General features: G+C 43.5%; 1 protein-coding gene across 2 annotated transcripts in view; it reads left to right on the top strand.

Moving 5' to 3' along the window:
- lmo4a (LIM domain only 4a) overlaps positions 1-16,763 on the top strand; it is a 36,477-nt gene extending 19,714 nt beyond the window's left edge. For both annotated transcript variants that reach the window (XM_084324196.1, XM_084324195.1), the window contains exons 3-5: positions 9,093-9,189; positions 10,940-11,098; positions 15,291-16,763. In XM_084324196.1, the coding sequence (XP_084180322.1) occupies positions 9,093-9,189; positions 10,940-11,098; positions 15,291-15,299 (265 nt within the window). In that variant the 3' untranslated portion in view covers positions 15,300-16,763. The remainder of the gene's footprint in view (positions 1-9,092; positions 9,190-10,939; positions 11,099-15,290) is intronic.
- Positions 16,764-18,499: the final 1,736 nt, after the last annotated feature.

An 18,499-nucleotide genomic window follows, 5' to 3' on the forward strand; every position in this document is an offset into this window, starting at 1 on the left:
TTAGATAATGTTTTTTCTGCATTTTACAGCTTTATTGTGGATAGGACAGGCAGGGAGGAAAGTTGGGTGAAGAGTTGGGGAGGACATGCAGCATAGGTCCTGGGCCGGATTTGAACCCAGGATGCTGCGATTACACTGAGCACAGCTACGTGGCGCCCCAATTATGAATTATTTTATAGTAGATACAAATTCCTCTGCATCATTGCATTCTTTTGCAGAGGGAGAGTAATGCGGGAAACACATAATCCTATAACCATCGGTTGACTTAAGAACTCAAGGACAGTCATAATCGGAGGTACAGGGGCTATTATACATGTTATATATTAACATGTTTTTTTGGATCTACTTTTTCTCCCCATTTTTCCATTTTTCTCCCATCCCAATTTAATATTATCCAATTCTACCCTCCCCTGTCTCGAACGTTGTTAGACCATGCCTCCCACTGGCCGGCTGCAATGTGGACGAAGCCTTGCATCACGTGTCCCCTCCGGTACACGAGGAGGCAGCCGTCGCATCTTTTCACCTGCACAGCACGATCTCTCAGCGGCGAGGGTCTGTGTGGGAGGGACACGGCGCTCTCGTCGCTTCCTGATTCTGCTGTACAGGTGCACCAACCGACCTGTAGGAGTCACTGTCCACAACGTCCGATCCCCACCCACCGGCTTTCCCACCCCCTAATACTGCCAATTGTATTAGTATGAACGACCGGCCAAGCCGGAAGCAACGCAGAGAGCTGGGCTCGAACCCAGCATCTCCTGCGTTAGTGGCGAGCGCCTTGCCCACTGCGCCACTTAGCCGCCTGATATATTAACATGTTAAAGGAACACGCCAACATTATGGGAAATGCGCTTATCGTCTCTTCCTGAGTCAGACAAGATGGATACCAATTTCCTCTCTATGCGTTCAGTAGAAAGCTATCTGGCTGCAAGCTAGCCTAGCTGAGCACAAACAAATGGAAGCAAATACGGACCACTAGCCTAACTTAAAACTCAGGGAAAGGTGTTTTTGGCCAACAGCTAGGCTAGCTGTTTCCATTCATCAGAACTCTACGTGAAGTGTGCAAATTGTTGTCACAATTTGGAAATGCACAAACATGATTTTAGATAATGTTAAGGTAGCTGTATTCCAACGCAACAAACTTTTCACTTTAACGTTAACTCCTCTCCAGCTCTCTCTCAGGCTTCCACTGTTGTCTTCCTGCAACAACTCATGTCTCACAGGATTTCAGAGTGAGATTTCTGTTCAAGGAATCAAGGAATCATGCCCATCCCTATCCAATACCACTTTTTCTGAACAGTACAGACTTGGACCATCGGTTTTACTGAACAGTACAGGCATGGACCATCGGTTTAGGGTCATTGGACAAATTACTTTGAGATATAACAAATCTTTCCCCATTAGAGAGATCTAACATTAGAGAGATCTAATTATCTCTATTTTAGCCTGGTATCAGATCTATTTTACCCTTGTATCAGATCTATTTTAACCTGGTATCAGATCTATTTTAACCTGGTATCAGATCTATTTTACCCTGGTATCAGATCTATTTTAGCTTGGTATCAGATCTATTTTAACCTGGTATTAGATCTATTTTACCCTGGTATCAGATCTATTTTAGCCTGATATTGGACCAATATCCTATCCCATTATCGGTATCAGCGCATCCTAATTGCAAGGCAAGAGTCAGAGTGAGTCAGGGAAGGCCAGTATGGCTTACTACCATAGTATATTTATACCTGTATCACTGTACATAATTATACTGTATACATCAGCATATATTACTCAGTATAGCTTGTTATATATATCACTTGTACATTGTATATTGTTAATTACTTTATGTAATACTGTTACATTTGCACTTCCTTTCATTGTACTGTACTTGACTGCATAATGACAATACATTTTAATCGAATCTCATCTAATCTATATATCCCATACCTACTCTTACTATTATCAATCAATCAATCAATCAATCAAATTTATTTGTATAGCACAAAGTGCTTCACAGTAAGTCGCATAGCTAAAAACAAAGGAAAGTGCTAAAGTATAAAATAAACAGAAAATATAAACAACCAATGGACAGACAAAGAAACAGAACAACACGTCAAAACAAGCAAGGCAAGAGTCAGAGTGAGTCAGGGAAGGCCAGTATGGCTTACTACCATAGTATATTTATACCTGTATCACTGTACATAATTATACTGTATACATCAGCATATATTACTCAGTATAGCTTGTTATATATATCACTTGTACATTGTATATTGTTAATGCACTTTTGCTGTTACATTTGGAGGGGGGCTTCCCACTCTCCAGGACATTTACAACAAGCGGTGCATGGGTAAGGCTAAGAGAATTATCAAAGACTCCAGCCACCCAAACAACTGCCTCTTTGAACTGCTGCGGTTAGGCAAGCGATACCGGAGTCTCATGGCAAGCACAGAGAGACTCAGAAGACGCTTCTATCCTCAGGCCATCAGAATGCTAAATGACAATAACACTATGTAACAACCATCAAATGCACTCACAGCACACACATCCACACGCACACACTCACTTTAAACAAACAACTCACTGCAGCAGCACCCACTTTACCCACTTTAGAACACCTAAACACACTTTATATTTATTGGTAAAGAATTTGCACTACAACCCATACCTCATTACACCTTACTGTAAATTGTACCTAAATTGTACCTCATCCCATTCTACTCTGCATTGTACATTGTATATATATGTATATACTGAACACTTTTGTCTACGTACTTGACTTCTATTTTATACTTGCTATACTTATTTTATACTTATCTATTTTGTCTAGCACAGTCTCTGGAGCGTAACAGAAAGAAGCATTTTGTATAAAAGTATTCTGTACTTCTGTATGACAACTAATAAAGAAACTTGAAACTTGAAACATTTGCACTCTGGTTAGATGCCAACTTATTTCTGTTGTACTGTACTTGTGCTGTGCAGTGACAACACATTTTAATCTAATCTAATATTACCCTCCAGTTGGAAGTTGACACAACATAGTTCAGTGTTGTCCTTGGTTGAGGGACCAGTGTTAATCTCAAGAAGTCAAATGAGACCATTTGAATAAACCACAACGGAGGAGAACTGTGAAAAGCTCTTATTTCCAGCGCCACAGTGCTGCTCACGTGTTTGGCGTCAATGTGAGCGTCCGTCCGTTCATTGGTCGGCGGACAGAGCGTTCTGTCTGTTGAGTGATCACCAGCTCTACCTCATCATCCCTTTGTAATGGATAACAGGCGGGCAATTTGCAGTGCATCAAATATGTAGTAGCCCAGGCAGCTAGTCCAACGAGGGCAAAGCCTTTATTAGCAGAGGCAAGCGCCACTGAGGCTGAAGGTCCGATGGGGGGGGGAGAGAGAGAGAGAGAGAGAGAGAGGGAGAGAGAGAGAGAGAGAGAGAGGAGAGAGAGAGAGAGAGAGAGAGAGAGAGAGAGAGAGAGAGAGAGATAGGATGGGACGAGGGTGTGGGGGGGGTGAAGTGAGATGATGGGAGGGAGGGAGGAGGGTTTGGGGAGGGAGAGAGAGGTGGGTGGGGGGGATGACGTTGGGTCAGGGTGGGGTGGGGTGGGGGTGTGGAGAGAGGGGGAGGTTGGGAGGAAGAGAGCCTTAATTAGGGAGAACAGGGTTCCTCTCAGGCGCTTTCTTATTAAATTACTGTTTGGATTAAGATCAAAAATTCATTACAGTGTGCAGTCAGAGGCTGGGAGACTGATAGAGGAATGGAGAGAAAGAGAGAGAGATGGAGGGATGGCAAGGGAGAGAGAGAGAGAGAGAGAGAGAGAGAGAGAGAGAGAGAGAGAGAGAGAGAGAGAGAGAGAGAGAGAGAGAGAAAGGAGGTAGCAGCCAAACCAGGTACAGTAGGTGTCACAAGGAACCTTAGCGCTGCAGTGGGTGTAATGAGAACAGAAGAGAGTCTTCCTATTAAAATGCAGCCCTGCTGGAGGGTTAACCGTTTCTACACTCTGATGGGATAAGGAGAGGCTGGTTTGTACTTACTGTGTGCGCTTGTGTTGGCCCTGTGCGTCACCCCATACTCACACACACACAGAATTCTTTTCAACAGGAATTTAATTGCCATTGTGATAGGAAAGTCGGATGGACGTGGTCCTTTTTTTGTAACAGCACTGGAATTTATAACACACCGATAGAAGGTCAACAATTTAGAAAGCAAGTTGAACGAGGCGCACGTGTAGGAGGACCAAGAGTTAAAGCGAGGGGTGCTGATCTGAGACCTGATTGGCTCATTAAGTGATGGTGAGGTGTATGTGGTCATGATACCTAAGCACTGATCCTAGATGGGCCCTGGCCTGCAGTTGCTTCACCCAGAATCTGTATGATCCCAAACAAAAATGTATTATAATAAAAACTATAGTATTGCTGTGTTGTTGTTTTTGTACACACTATAGATATTTACCACATAAATACTGTGTTGATTTATGTTTGTGTTTTTGTCATACACACTAAACTGTATGTAGATTTACTACAGAAATACTGTAGTGACTCCCCATAGTATTTCTGCAATGGAATATTTTAGAAATGTATGGTAAGTCACTATAGTATTCCCGTGGATGTTTCAATAGTGATTCACTATTCTTATAGTAAAAAAATAAAAAATACAGGAATACTATTATACTATTATTGTATGTATTATCAACCTAACGTGATGTTGTGTCAGCTTGTAGTTCAAGTTAAATCTCAGTACCAGATCGGTGAAAGTCTTGGTTTGCTGGGTTGCTTACAGCTGCTTCCTCTGTGTGACCAACAAACATTTTCAACAGTGTAACTCCAGTATCACTGATTAATATTTCATCATTTTTTTGTTTTGTTTATTTCACTGGTTTGGTTTGGTTTGGTTTGGTAAATTTGCATGGTTATGATAAAATAATGCACAGTGAAAGAAAAGCAGTGTTCATTGTACAGGAGAGGCACAATGGGGGTTTATTCAAAGTTGTCCCCTTCATTTCAACATTTCAAGTCATTAAAAACATACTGAGTCTTAAAAACAATGCAACATCAAATATCAATCAAAAACATATATAGAAGAGAAAAGAAAAAGAAAACATCAAGACAGAAATGTCATGTGATGCTTTAAATGTGCAAGATATGTAATTCATACATAACATACACACATAAATTATAGTTAGATAAGAGATATGTGTTTTTAGAGGAGTCAGGGGTGAGGGACACTCGTGTCTTTATTTTGTCAGTCTTTTAATTATACACAACATTTTGGTCTATGACCTTCTTACAGACATGTCAGAAGATATGACCTTACTGACTTTTGATTACTTTATATATGTTTTGAAAGTTGTTAAAGACAATAACGACGTCAAAGTAATCAATGAATTCTAGAGATTCTAGAATAAAAGAAATTATGAATGGAAGTGCAACAATAAGTAAGGGATAATGTATAGCTACGAGGTCATTGTCGCAAAATAATTGACCGACAGGGAGTTTAGAATACCGAGGCGCCTCGCCGATGTGTTCTAAACGTAGTGAAGGTCGACGACTTTGACGTCGTTATTGTCTTATTACATGGCTAACCTACTAACAATATACCTAATTCATTTTACACCATCGACAAGACGAGATCAAATGCAGACGCAGTTGTTCTGTGGCTCTGTCAGCCCAAATAAAGTTATTATTATTATCGCCGGCAGCCGGCAGGTGTGTCTGATTGCACTGATGCAGTGTGTGTCAGTGGGCTTGATTGCTCCAGCTGCGAACAGCGGTCATTATTGCTCGGTTGCCCCTGGCAGCGGTCCGTTATCGAGTAATAACGGACCGCTGCTATAGGCAACCGAGCGCTATTGACCAATCACAATCAAGCATTTCGGCGAATGTTAAAACGTCATGTAATAAGGTAAACTAACGTATTTTGTACGACTCGTTGAGTCGATGAGTGAATGTCTGACAATAACATGGAGAAACTATTAAAAGTATCTGAAAGGCTTTGCTTGTGATGTATGTATTTAAACATAAACACACATGTTTAAAAAGTATTTATAGTATTTATAGTACAGGAAAAAGCTTTTTTCGATTAAAAGTATCTGGTTGAGGTATGATGGATATGTAGCAGCCCAAACGATATTGCAATAATTGATATATTGATAGATTAGATACAGAGTTAAATGAGAAGAATGATGAAACAAACTTTCCTCAATATACCCATAATTTTCAAACATGTTCAATATGATTTTTCCAAGGTAATCTTGCATCATCTACAATGATTCCTAATAATTGTGTAGATGGGACTTGACAGAAATTACTTGTGAATATTTTAGCATCCGCTTTTGAATATTTCTTTTTTATTGCAAAATATCACAACATTAGATTTGACATTGAGAGGTGGCTATGAGATTTGTGTCATTGGTAAATACAGTAAATAGGAAAAATATCTTTGCAAAGGAATCAAGAATATAACCTTGCGGTACTCCACTGACTAATTTTAACCTATTCGAAATGGAACTATTTATGGATACAAGCCATTTGAGTACAACATCCTGTAATCCATATTTGTTGAGTTTAGAAATAGAACAAATAAATGCTTTGGATGAATCTAAAAAGATGCAGAGTGGACTTTTTCTATTTGATCATCCAAGGCAGTAGAAATATTGTCAACAAGCTGTCACAGTGCCATGGTATTTTTCTTCTGAAAACCATATTGCTGTTTGTACAGGGTGTTGTTTTCAACTAGGTGCTTTGAGAGTCTTGATTAGATAAGATTCTCCAGAACTGTTGAAAAACAAGATAGTATAGAGACTGGAGTAGTAGTCTCACCAGTAGTGAGAATCTCACCAGAATCATCAATAGTCTTAGCTAAGGAAAATCCTACATTTATTAAAAACCATCAGCTGAATAACCATCAGCTATCTCCCCTTTGTTAAACAGAATTCCATCACTCCTCAATATTCCAGTAGGCCCAACTACAGGAGCTTAGCTTTTTTCCTATTTAGTAATTGATTAATGAGGATCCATGTTGACTTTATATATAGAGGCTTGAGTGAATTTGTCTGAACAATATACATTTTTAGCTTTAGGTTTGAGTGGGGCTCATAACAGATTTCTTATATAACGTGTTCTTTATAATAGAGGATATGTTTAGTTCATCAGTCAACCAAGGTTTCCCATTTGTGGAGTAATTACATTTTCTCCCATTAATCTGTTAGGACTCGGTAACAGGTGGGCTCAAATGCATAACACGGGAGACATGTTCAACCCTATAGGGCATTTAATAATACGCCAAAAAGGAGAAAAAACAAGTGTGTGTGCGTCTTTTAGCCTGGCGGGCGGATGACCGTGGCCGGTGGAGAGCACTGGAGTTAGTGAACTGTGGATGACACAGAAAGAAAAAACCAGGATAAGTCTTCATGGGAAAAATAAGCACACAAGGAAAAACACGACAAAAACACGATACATAGAACGGAAAAAATTACGGGAGGGTTGTATACATGGAAATACAACGGGTAGAGTATTCACATAACATCATTACGAGAAGTAATGTAGAGGATACTTGCCAGGCCATTCTTAAGGAAGATCTGACACTGATGAACGGAGACCCATGTATCTTGTAGTGTAGAGTGATGATTAGAAGACAAATGCGGAGCCTCCATCCATCAGTGTGATTCCCTTCACCTGTGTCGATTGTGCGCCCATAGAGTGCGCACCGAAGTGCAGGGGGTGTGTGAGACGGGCACGGAAGATTGAGCTGAAGTGACAGGGTTGTGTGACTGTGGTACAGAGGGTTGTGGATGTGAAACCGTAAGATTAATCAATGGGAAACTTTTGTTTCTGAAAAAAGCGCTTTGAGTGACAGACAGAGAGAGATAGAGATAGAGAGAGATTGAGGGGGATACTAATTAATTTCGCCACAGGGGGGCATAATCCCACGGGACAATGCATTGGTAACTTGTTTCAAATGATAATATATACCTATGTGAATATTATTGTACGGATTGGAATACGTGCGTGCGCGTGGGAGCGTGCGCAAAGATACTTTGACAGTGATATGGTGTGCTCCCGACTGCGGGGAGAAGACCCATCCCCACGGCGCACACACATTTTACACACACTCCGTCTCCTGCCGCGGCCCCTCTATCTCTCTCTCTCTCTCTCTCTCTCTCTCTCTCTCTCTCTCTCTCTCTCTCTGTCCCTCTCTATCTCTCCCTCTCCCTCGCTCGTTCTCTGCTGTCTGTCGCACCGTAACTTCACTGCTCTGTTGTTGAGCGAATTGTGGGCGGTGACTACAACCACATAGCCAATCAGATCACAATCAGCTCAATCAGCTCCTTGCTACGTCGCATTGCGAGTCAAATCAGAATGGCTTAGTTGAGTGAGGGAAGATCTCGTGAACTCGAGACTAGACTGATGAGTCAATATGATAATTAGAGACACAGACCACATTGATATAATCCCCCATTGCTAGGAAACAATGCTAAACACTGGAAAAGGCCATTTATAATGCATGGGACCTTTAAGCTAGGCTAGTGGCCTGTATCCACATCCATTCATATTTTCACCATACTAGAGTCACCATATTGCAATATCAAGATATTGCGATTTATTGTGATTTATTACCCATTTTCAACTGAAAACTAACATTTGCAATAAAAATATACATAATCTGTTTTATCTAATAAGATGATGTTTTCAGTTTGTTCACCTCATTCCAATAATTTGTATTGCAGTAAAATGGGATTGTCAAACAGAAATGTTGTATGTTTTAACAAAAAAGAAATATATATTGATACTTGGCATCACTGTATAAACATAATATCGGCATACAAAATATTTCAATATATTGCTGTATCGATTTCTTCCCCCCACACCTACAATGTAGACTCAAATCCAGCTCATCATGACCAATGGTCCATGTCAAACTCCTATATTTCCACTCACTCTCCAATATATACATATCCTCTCCAGTAAAGTATGAATGCAGAGAGACAGAGTTTTATTTCAAGGTACCACCTGGCAGCTCCACAGTGGAGTTATTGATGCTCTTGAGTCAAAAGTGTTGGCCGGTGGTCTGACATTAATGCTGTGGTTTTCTGTTTGCAGGCTATTTGGGCACAGCGGAGCCTGCAGCGCATGTGGCCAGTCTATCCCTGCCAGCGAGATGGTGATGAGGGCACAGGGCAATGTCTACCACCTTAAGGTGAGTCATCCCTATTAGGGCTGGGCAAATAATCACATCTTGTTTTATTACGACTATGAAAAACAAGATAGTAGACTTTTAGCCAAGTCATGTTTTTAAGCCAGGCCAAGCCTTTGAGCCAGGTAATGTTTTTGTTTTTCAGTTGAATTTGATTTAAAGTTCAAGGAAATCCACTGTTAAAGCTGCTATAGGTAGCTTTCAACCACTAGATGTCGCACTAGAGCACCAGCATGTCATTTATCCAATTAGGTGCATTCCAAGTAGGGAGGGGGATTTTAAATGATACATTCATGAGTCAATAATCTTTTTGGGGGGGAAAGCAATACTTTTATTCCACACCTTTCTAAAAGCTCTGTGGATACAAATTTTTGATGATTACTCTACACCAGCGGTTATCAAACTACAGGTTGCGACCCAAAGTGGGGTCGTGGGTAGGTGACAGTGCATTGGCAACAAAAAAATATAAATATAGAGAAAAACAGATGAGCCCAACTCAGATAGAGTTTTCCACCTGGCAGGGCAGCTGTTTGTATTTGCCATGTCTCGCCCCTTCATCAACGGAGGCCGACACAGTATTCCAATACACATCTCAATACATCCTGTGCATGTATAATCGTGGAGACCACGTCTCGTCTTTTGTGTATAAACTTGACACTCGCAATGGATAGGTTTGTTGCCAGACGCGAGGAGAGAGGGAAGAAGTGCAGATTTTCCTTGCAGACAAAAACAACCCATTGGCAGAGAAATGTGCTGATAATGAATGGCTGGCACAGCTGGCATATCTAGCCGACATCTTTGACTGCCTCAATGCGTTGAATCTGGGACTACAAGGTCGGGACACAGACCTGTATGGACTCGCAGCTAAAATGGAGAGCTTGTGGAACTCCGTTTGTGGCACTCCAGGATAATCAGCGGAGATCTTCGGGTATTTACTCAGCTTGATGGCTTTTTGAGGAACAGAATGTTGCAAAAAAGTATTTGAAGCCCATCATCTGTAGCCACATAGAAGGGCTCATTGAACAATTTCTGAACTATTTTCCCAAAAGAGAGCACGGACAATTTGGACAACTGGATTCTAGATCCGTTCATTACGCATAACGCAACAGCACTGTCTGAGCAGGAGGCACAAATTGATATTTATTTTTACGAGAAAGTCAAGTTCACAAAGTTCTAGATATCAGTCCGGAACGAGTACCCAGTGTTGTGTAATGCTGCGCCGAGAAAGCTTGTCACCTTTGCATCAACATACCTCTGTGAGGCCGGATTTTCGGCACTGACATTAATAAAATAATTAATACAGATCTCGCCTCAGAATAGAAGCGGATCTCTGCCTCTTTCTCTAATCCATATTACTGTTCCTTCCCACTAGTAGATAACAGTTCTTCAACACATCCCCCACAATTCTTGACAATGTCTTGATTGGTGGAGCATTTCACCAAGTCACTGTATATGGCTCCTACAGTCATGGAAAATGTGGAAAAGTGGAAATTTTATTTGGGTTTGAGAAAACAATACATGTCCATCGATATGTGCAAATGCCATGGGGAGACATAACGCAAAGACATATTAGAATAGTAGGTAGTAGTATAGATATAGTAGCATAGTACATAATAGTAAAATACCATTTAAATGGACAACAGCGGTCATGGAATTCAATTAGCAAAAAGAGGCGCTTGAATCCTGTATATTATGGAATAGAAAATAAAGAAGAATTCCACTGAAAGCACTCGTCTGTGTGTCTTCTCTGCAGTGTTTCACCTGCGCCACCTGTAGGAATCGCCTGGTGCCGGGCGACCGCTTTCACTACATAAACGGAACCATCTTCTGCGAGCACGACCGGCCAGGGGGGGGGCTGCTCAGCAACCATCCCACGCCACTGCAGACTAACGGCATCATGCCCGACCAGAAGGTATGTGACGTCACTGCCATCATGTTGCATCATATCCTGTGGAAAAAAACAGGGGTATAGCACATGCTCAGTTAAACCTTTGACTGCCTTTCCATTTGATTTGGTCCCCCTAACACTCCACCGGTGCAATCTGAGCATGTGTCGTACCCCATCTGCCATTGGGCGGCTTACTCCCATTGGACTTAGCCTCCGTATTAACCTTGGTGACAGATGCTAGATAGGATGGGACGAGGTGACAGAAGCTAGATACTATACTGTACATTGTACTAAACGTTGGCAAAACCAGGTCGTTTCATGACAAATGCAGAGGTTTTCCTGATAGGGGTGAGGGGGGGGGGATCAATACAGCAATATATCGCAATAAACATACATGCATACATATCTTGTGTGATGTGGCAATAGGAGCTACTATAGGATAATGGGAGAATCTGACTTCCTTTCCTTTCGGGTGCATTTACAGCAGGCACTGTTCAGGGAAGACCAGTGCCACGTCACTAAAGATGGAACTTATTTTCAGTGCATAAATTTGCTCAGCTAAACATTTATAGAGCAGAGTTAACACTTGACTACACGAGTGGAAGGTTAATGGAACGAGGGAGAAAAGAGACGACGACCAGACTTCGTCTTGCGTAGCCATACCTCTCTCCACATTAGGTTACACTGCGCTAGTGCTGTTCCAGCATTGGAGAGAAGTCTGGCTGAACCTATTATCATTCCGCTATAGGGGGGAAAATGCTCTGGTTTGTATTTCTTTAAACCAATCACAATCACCCTAAGCCCAGGATGCGGCGACGGTGCCCTTGCAAAATAGTGTCACATATAGCGGAAGGGAAGGAGAGTTACGATTGAAATAGTCAGCCAATGGCAGAATAATCCGGTAAGAGCATTGGCGGGGGACTCTGTCTTCTGACCAACAACAACTGGGTCAACCCGAAGGAAGTAAAGATACTTTCCCGTTCATGCTCGCCGGACCTGGAACATCTGTCCATACAATGTCGCCCGTTTTACCTCCCCCGAGAATTCACCGCCATTATCATGACGGCAGTGTACATCCCACCACAAGCAGACACTGCCAGGGCCCTGGCGGATCTACAGGGACATCTAAACAAGCAACAGATCAAGCACCCAGACACAGCAATGATCATAGCCGGCGACTTCAACCAGGCGAATCTGAAGAAGGTGATGCCAAACTTCTTTCAGCACATCGCTTGCACCACCAGGGGAGGAAATACGCTTGATCATTGTTACACCCTATTTAGAACCGGTTACAAGGCAATACCAGCCCCTCCATTAGCTGGTTCAACAAGCACATCGGATCACGACGCCATCTTGCTTATCCCCGCCTACTGGCAGAGATCACGTGATGCTGTCGTGTCACGTGAGGTAAAGAAGTGGTCCGACCAATCAGAGGCCACACTACAGGACGCACTCGATGATGTCGACTGGGGGATGCTTCAGGCGAGCTCCAGTGACGGCAGTGAGTTTGCTGATGTTGTTGTCAGTTTCATAACAACACTAGCCGATAGCATTGTACCCATGAAGATGGTTCGAGTCTTCCCGAACCAGAAACCGTGGGTTGACAATACTATCCGAGTGGCCCTGAATGCTCGCACCACTGCTTATAACCTGGGCAGAGCGTCAGGAAATATGGAGGAGTATAAGGCTACAGTCTATACTCTGCGCAAATAAAATAAAATAAAATCAAATCAAATCAAATTTATTTGTAAGGCCCAACAACACACGTTAATGTCCCCATGGGCCGTATACGTCAAGAAGAAACATCACAATAAGTCAAGAACAAAACAAGAACACCATAAGGTCCAACATTTTTTAAATAAATGCAAAATGCACTCTCTCATTGACGGAACACAGTGTGAGAAGAGCATTTATGCGGGTGAACACCAGAAAAGCAGCTGGCCCAGATGGGATAACAGGACGGATACTTAAGTCCCGTGCTAACCAGCTAGCCCCAGTGTTCACCACCGTATTCAATCTATCCCTGGCTGAGTCCGTGGTCCCTGCCTGCTTCAAGGTGTCCACTATAATCCCGGTACCAAAAAAATCCTCTCCAGCAGGCCTTAATGACTACAGACCGGTGGCACTCACCTCTGTGGTCATGAAATGTTTTGAGAGGCTGGTTAAGGATTACATTTGTGCCTCCCTCCCCAGTGATATGGACCCTTTGCAATTTGCATACAGGCCAAACAGGTCCACTGACGATGCGGTCTCTCAGGTACTACACAACACCCTCTCTCACCTAGACAGACAGAAGGGGGGCTATGTGAGACTGTTGTTCATTGACTATAGCTCAGCCTTCAAGACCATAGTCCCCATCAGACTGGTGGACAAGCTGATTGAGCTGGGTCTGAGCTCTGCTCTGAGCGCCTGGATACTGGACTTTCTGAGTGAGAGGCCTCAGGCGGTCAGGGTGGGGGGTCAGACCGCCAACACCATCACCCTGAGTATCGGGTCCCCCCAGGGCTGTGTTCTGAGCCCCCTGATGTATTCACTCTACACACATGACTGTGTGGCCAAGTTCAGCTCCACAACTCCATAGTGAAGTTTGCGGACGACACAGTGGTGGTGGGGCTGATCTCTGACAACGACGAGAAGGCCTACCGGGAGGAGGTTGATGCACTGGCACGCTGGTGTCAGGACAACAGCCTGCTCCTGAACATTGGTAAAACCAAGGAGCTGATCGTGGATTTTAGGAGAACACGGCAGGACACACACACACCACTGTGGATAAACGGGGCTACCGTGGACAGGGTGAGCAGCTTTAAGTACCTGGGGGTCCACATCTCAGAAGACCTGACATGGACAACACACATAAACTCAGTCGTAAAGAAGGCAAAGCAGCGCCTCTACCACCTGAGAGACACCTGAGTTAAGGAAGTTCAGAATATCGGGGAAGATACTCCAGTCCTTCTACTCCGGAGCTGTAGAGAGCATCTTGACTGGAAACATCACTGCCTGGTATGGAAACAGCAAGGCACAGGACAAGAAGGCCCTACAGAGAGTGGTGTGCTCAGCTGAACGTACTACGGGTATTGCACTACCACCCCTGCAGGTCTTATATAACAAGAGGTGCAAATCCAGAGCCTGCAGAATAATGAAAGACCCTCACCACCCCAACAACAGCCTGTTCAAGCTGCTGGGGTCAGGCAAACGCCTGCGCACACCAGCAACTAGGACAGAGAGACTTCGGCTCAGCTTCTTCCCCCAGGCCATCAGAGTCTTGAACACTGAACTCTCCACACACAAGCACACATGAGCACACACACAACACACATACTGTATACGCTCACACACTAACAGTCACTTTAGCACGAACACAAACACACACACATGCTGCACACGCTCACACTCAACGGTCACTTTACAAAATGAAATGGCACTTTAAAAAAAAAAGAACAAGAGTGGTTCTTAGTAAAGTATAGTAAATAGATGGATATAGCAAGATAGCATAAGGATATATAGTATAACTGTAGATTGTATAGTATAGTATTGTATAGTAGTGTACATAAGACCCAGTGCCTCATCCGTAGCTAACATTGTCTCAGGACCTTAGCATGTCTTTTACCATGCTTTTTGTAAACTTTATGTACATTATACCTGTTATGTCTTATTCTTATTACTTGTATTATTGCACAAATGTCTTATTCGTATTACTTGTATTATTGCACAATCGCTGCGGACATGACCACCCGCATTTCACTGTATGCTTGTATGCCGTGACAAATAAAGCGCTTGACTTGACTTGACTTGACAGGACCAGACTGCCTCTCAGGGGGCTTTGGGACAATACTGCAATACTGCTGTGTGTATTTGTGTGTCTAAGTATATAATAGGCGTCTTATGTCTTTCCTATTCCATCATTCACATTAAAGACATTTAATAAAACGGGTATTTCATAAGTAGCTTTGCTAGTAATACTGATAATATCTCACAATAATCTGAGGAATATTGGACCTGTAAAAAGAAAACAATACTCCTACATTATATTATTTTCCTTTTGAAGTGGTCAGAATCAGGAGTACATTTTAAAAGAAATGTGTGTTGTGGTGTGATTCTCACCTCCCCGAAAAGAACAGTACCATAACAATGGAACCCATGGTTTGATTCAACCACACTGAACAGAGCCAATGTGAATGCAGCCTCAAGCTTACCATCTCCTCTCTCTTCCCTTCAGGTCTGCTGAGGAAAAGAGGATGGAAAATGAAACGTGTGCCTTCTCCCCCTACCCACCTCAACCTCTTCCTCCTCCTCCTCCTCCTCCTCCTCCTCCTCCTCCTCCTCCTCCTCCTCCTCCTCCTCCCTTCTCCACCTCTCTGCTCGTCCTGAAGCCGATCTCCCTCCATTCTGATGAACCGGTATTGAAGCCGCTCTCCCTCCATTCTGATGGACCGGTATTGAAGCCGCTCTCCCTCCATTCTGATGGACCGGTATTGAAGCCGCTCTCCCACCATCTGGATACACCCAGTGCCCCCCCCCCCCCCCCCCCCTCTCCCCAACTCGGCATGGACTGATTTCCCAGTAGCAAAAACCTCCCCATCAAACTGGGGCGGACTAGAGACCTTGCAGTCCGCCGCCTCGAGAGTGGAGCGGGTACAAGGATGTTCGAAAAAAAGTCGGGATCTATTTATACATCGTTTCGAATGGTGTCCATCCTCAAAACTGTGGACAAGGGACCGGCGGGGCCCAGACAAGGACTATGGAGGGCTTTCATCTTTGTTTTTACTATTAACCCCCCCCCCCTCCAGCCAGGGGGGTAAGAGAAGATTAGCCCCAGAGCGTGAAAAAGGCAGGCAGCAGTGGCCAGGAACTGCTCCCACAGAGCAATAATGAGACTCCTAATGCAGGTAGAACAAACTGACCGACCACACACATTGAAAGTTTGAAACTGCAGGTTGAGAAAAAGCGATGGGCTGTGTAGACGGTTTTGGGCCCACCGGACGGTTCCCTTTTTATTATGGTGCAGTTCCAAGCAGTTGGATAACAACAACAAAAACACACTTGCATTGACACTCAAATATATATATACAAAAAACAAACACAGTGTACATTTAAAGACTTCCAAGTAGAATATCCATCAAACATTTTTTATTCCCCCAGATTGTTTTTGTTTTTACAATTGGATGCCATTTTTTTTCTTTTTATTCTGAGGTTTCTCTTCATATCAGGTGATGGTGGTAGTCGTTTTCCAGGGATGCCGGGAATATGTTTGTAGGGTTTATTCAGATACAATATGTATTTGTAATTGTCCTTTTGAAAAAAATATCATTCTGCCAGCGAAGAGTTCTAATGTTACCGTAATGATTTAGCAGTCTAAGTGTTTTTTTGTTTTCTTTTTACTGCAATGGTTAACACAGAAAGGATTGTAAAGTTTAGACTGGCCTACTCATAAGCTGATTCATAAAAGAGAGTCTGATTGCAATGGTTAAAAGTAATGTGTGTGTATATATATTTTCTTTTTCTTTTTTAAGTCCTATTGTATTGTGTACTATATGGTTGAATCATGTCTTTTTTGTGTGGCCTATTTGTATTCCCCCCCCCAGACATAGGTCCAATTTCAAATGCTGTAAAACATCTGTATGGAGAGAGAGAGTGAGGAGAAAAAAAAGTACTTTCTAAATAACTCTAATAATCATAATATTGCCAGTCACCTGTGTCCCGTCTGAAATTAGTGTGTGATTCGATAATATTTACCTGCTGTCCGTGGGTTGGGGAGGTGTGTGTGTGTGTGTGTGTGTGTGTGTGTGTGTGTGTCGGGGGGGGGGGGGGGCGTTGTGTAGTGAAGTGTGACAAATAGCCCTTTCACACTGAAAGGTAACTTGGAAGTTGAAAAAAAGAAAAGAAAAAAAAACTCCTGGCTCTCTCTGACAAACATGGCCGATTACCCCCAGGAATGGAATTTCAAAGGCTGGAGCCGGGGGCCATTACAGAAGCAATTAAAGTGGGATGCACTGGATTGCCCGGGCTTTAGCTGGAGTCCTGTGCCGGAGCCTAATGAGGCCTAATCTGGTGAGCTGGCCTAATTAAAAGGGAGGGAGCCCTTTCCTGTGGGGCACCAGGCTAGAAGGGCAGCAGTCCACCCCGCTCAGTCCCTTTCCTGTAGGCAGCAGGCTAGAAGGGCAGCAGTCCACCCCATTCAGTCCCTTTCCTGTAGGCAGCAGGCTAGAAGGGCAGCAGTCCACCCCATTCAGTCCCTTTCCTGTAGGCAGCAGGCTAGAAGGGCAGCAGTCCACCCCATTCAGTCCCTTTCCTGTAGGCAGCAGGCTAGAAGGGCAGCAGTCCACCCCATTCAGTCCCTTTCCTCTAGGCAGCAGTCCACCCCATTCAGTCCCTTTCCTGTAGGCAGCAGTCCACCCCATTCAGTCCCTTTCCTGTAGGCAGCAGTCCACCCCATTCAGTCCCTTTCCTGTAGGCAGCAGTCCACCCCATTCAGTCCCTTTCCTCTAGGCAGCAGTCCACCCCATTCAGTCCCTTTCCTGTGGGGCACCAGGCTAGAAGGGGGTCCGTGTAAGTTTTTTCGATTTTGGTTTCAAACGGAAATAGGAAACACCTCGTATTTCCGTTTTTTTCGGTTTTTTCGTTTTTCCTTTTGAAACGAAAAACGAACTATCAAAACGTACACGGACCGAAGGGCAGCAGTCCACCCCATTCAGTCCCTTTCCTGTAGGCAGCAGGCTAGAAGGGCAGCAGTCCACCCCATTCAGTCCCTTTCCTCTAGGCAGCAGGCTAGACAGGCAACAGTCCGCACCGCTCACTCTGCAGATGTTTACTTTACTGAACTGACAAAAAAAAGGCCAGAGGGTAGGGGTGGGAAAGAAATTTGCCTCACACTATCTCTCTCTTTCCCTCCTGTCACTTTTTGCAGCTCACCTCACATTACATCCCCACATTTCCTGCAGTATTCCAGTTTCTCTCTCTCTCTCTCTCTCTCTCTCTCTCTCTCTCTCTCTCTCTCTCTCTCTCTCTCTCTCTCTCTCTCTCTCTCTCTCTTCCTCCTCACTTTTGATTTGACATAGTTCCTTGCATCCTTCCCGGGCTCTGAACGTACCTTCCTAGGGCCTCTCCTTGGCATGAAACGCAACGTCTGAGCTTGTTTATTTAATTAGCTAATTAAAACGCATCTCTTTATAGGTACCTTTTGGCCTGAAAATCGCAAGGTGTTCTTTGCCAATCCATTTTTATGATCACTTTATTTTTATTTTTTTACTTCTCGTTTCGTGACTTTCTACAGAGAGAAATTAAAACCAAACGTGGAGTACAGAGAGGGGGGGGGGGGGTTGAGGCACACACACACACACACACACACACACACACACACACACACACACACGCACACACACACACACACACACACACACACACACACACACACACACACACACACTA

The sequence above is a fragment of the Notolepis coatsorum genome, assembly GCF_963971535.1.
Source record: "Notolepis coatsorum genome assembly, chromosome: 11".
Taxonomy (NCBI): domain Eukaryota; kingdom Metazoa; phylum Chordata; class Actinopteri; order Aulopiformes; family Paralepididae; genus Notolepis; species Notolepis coatsorum.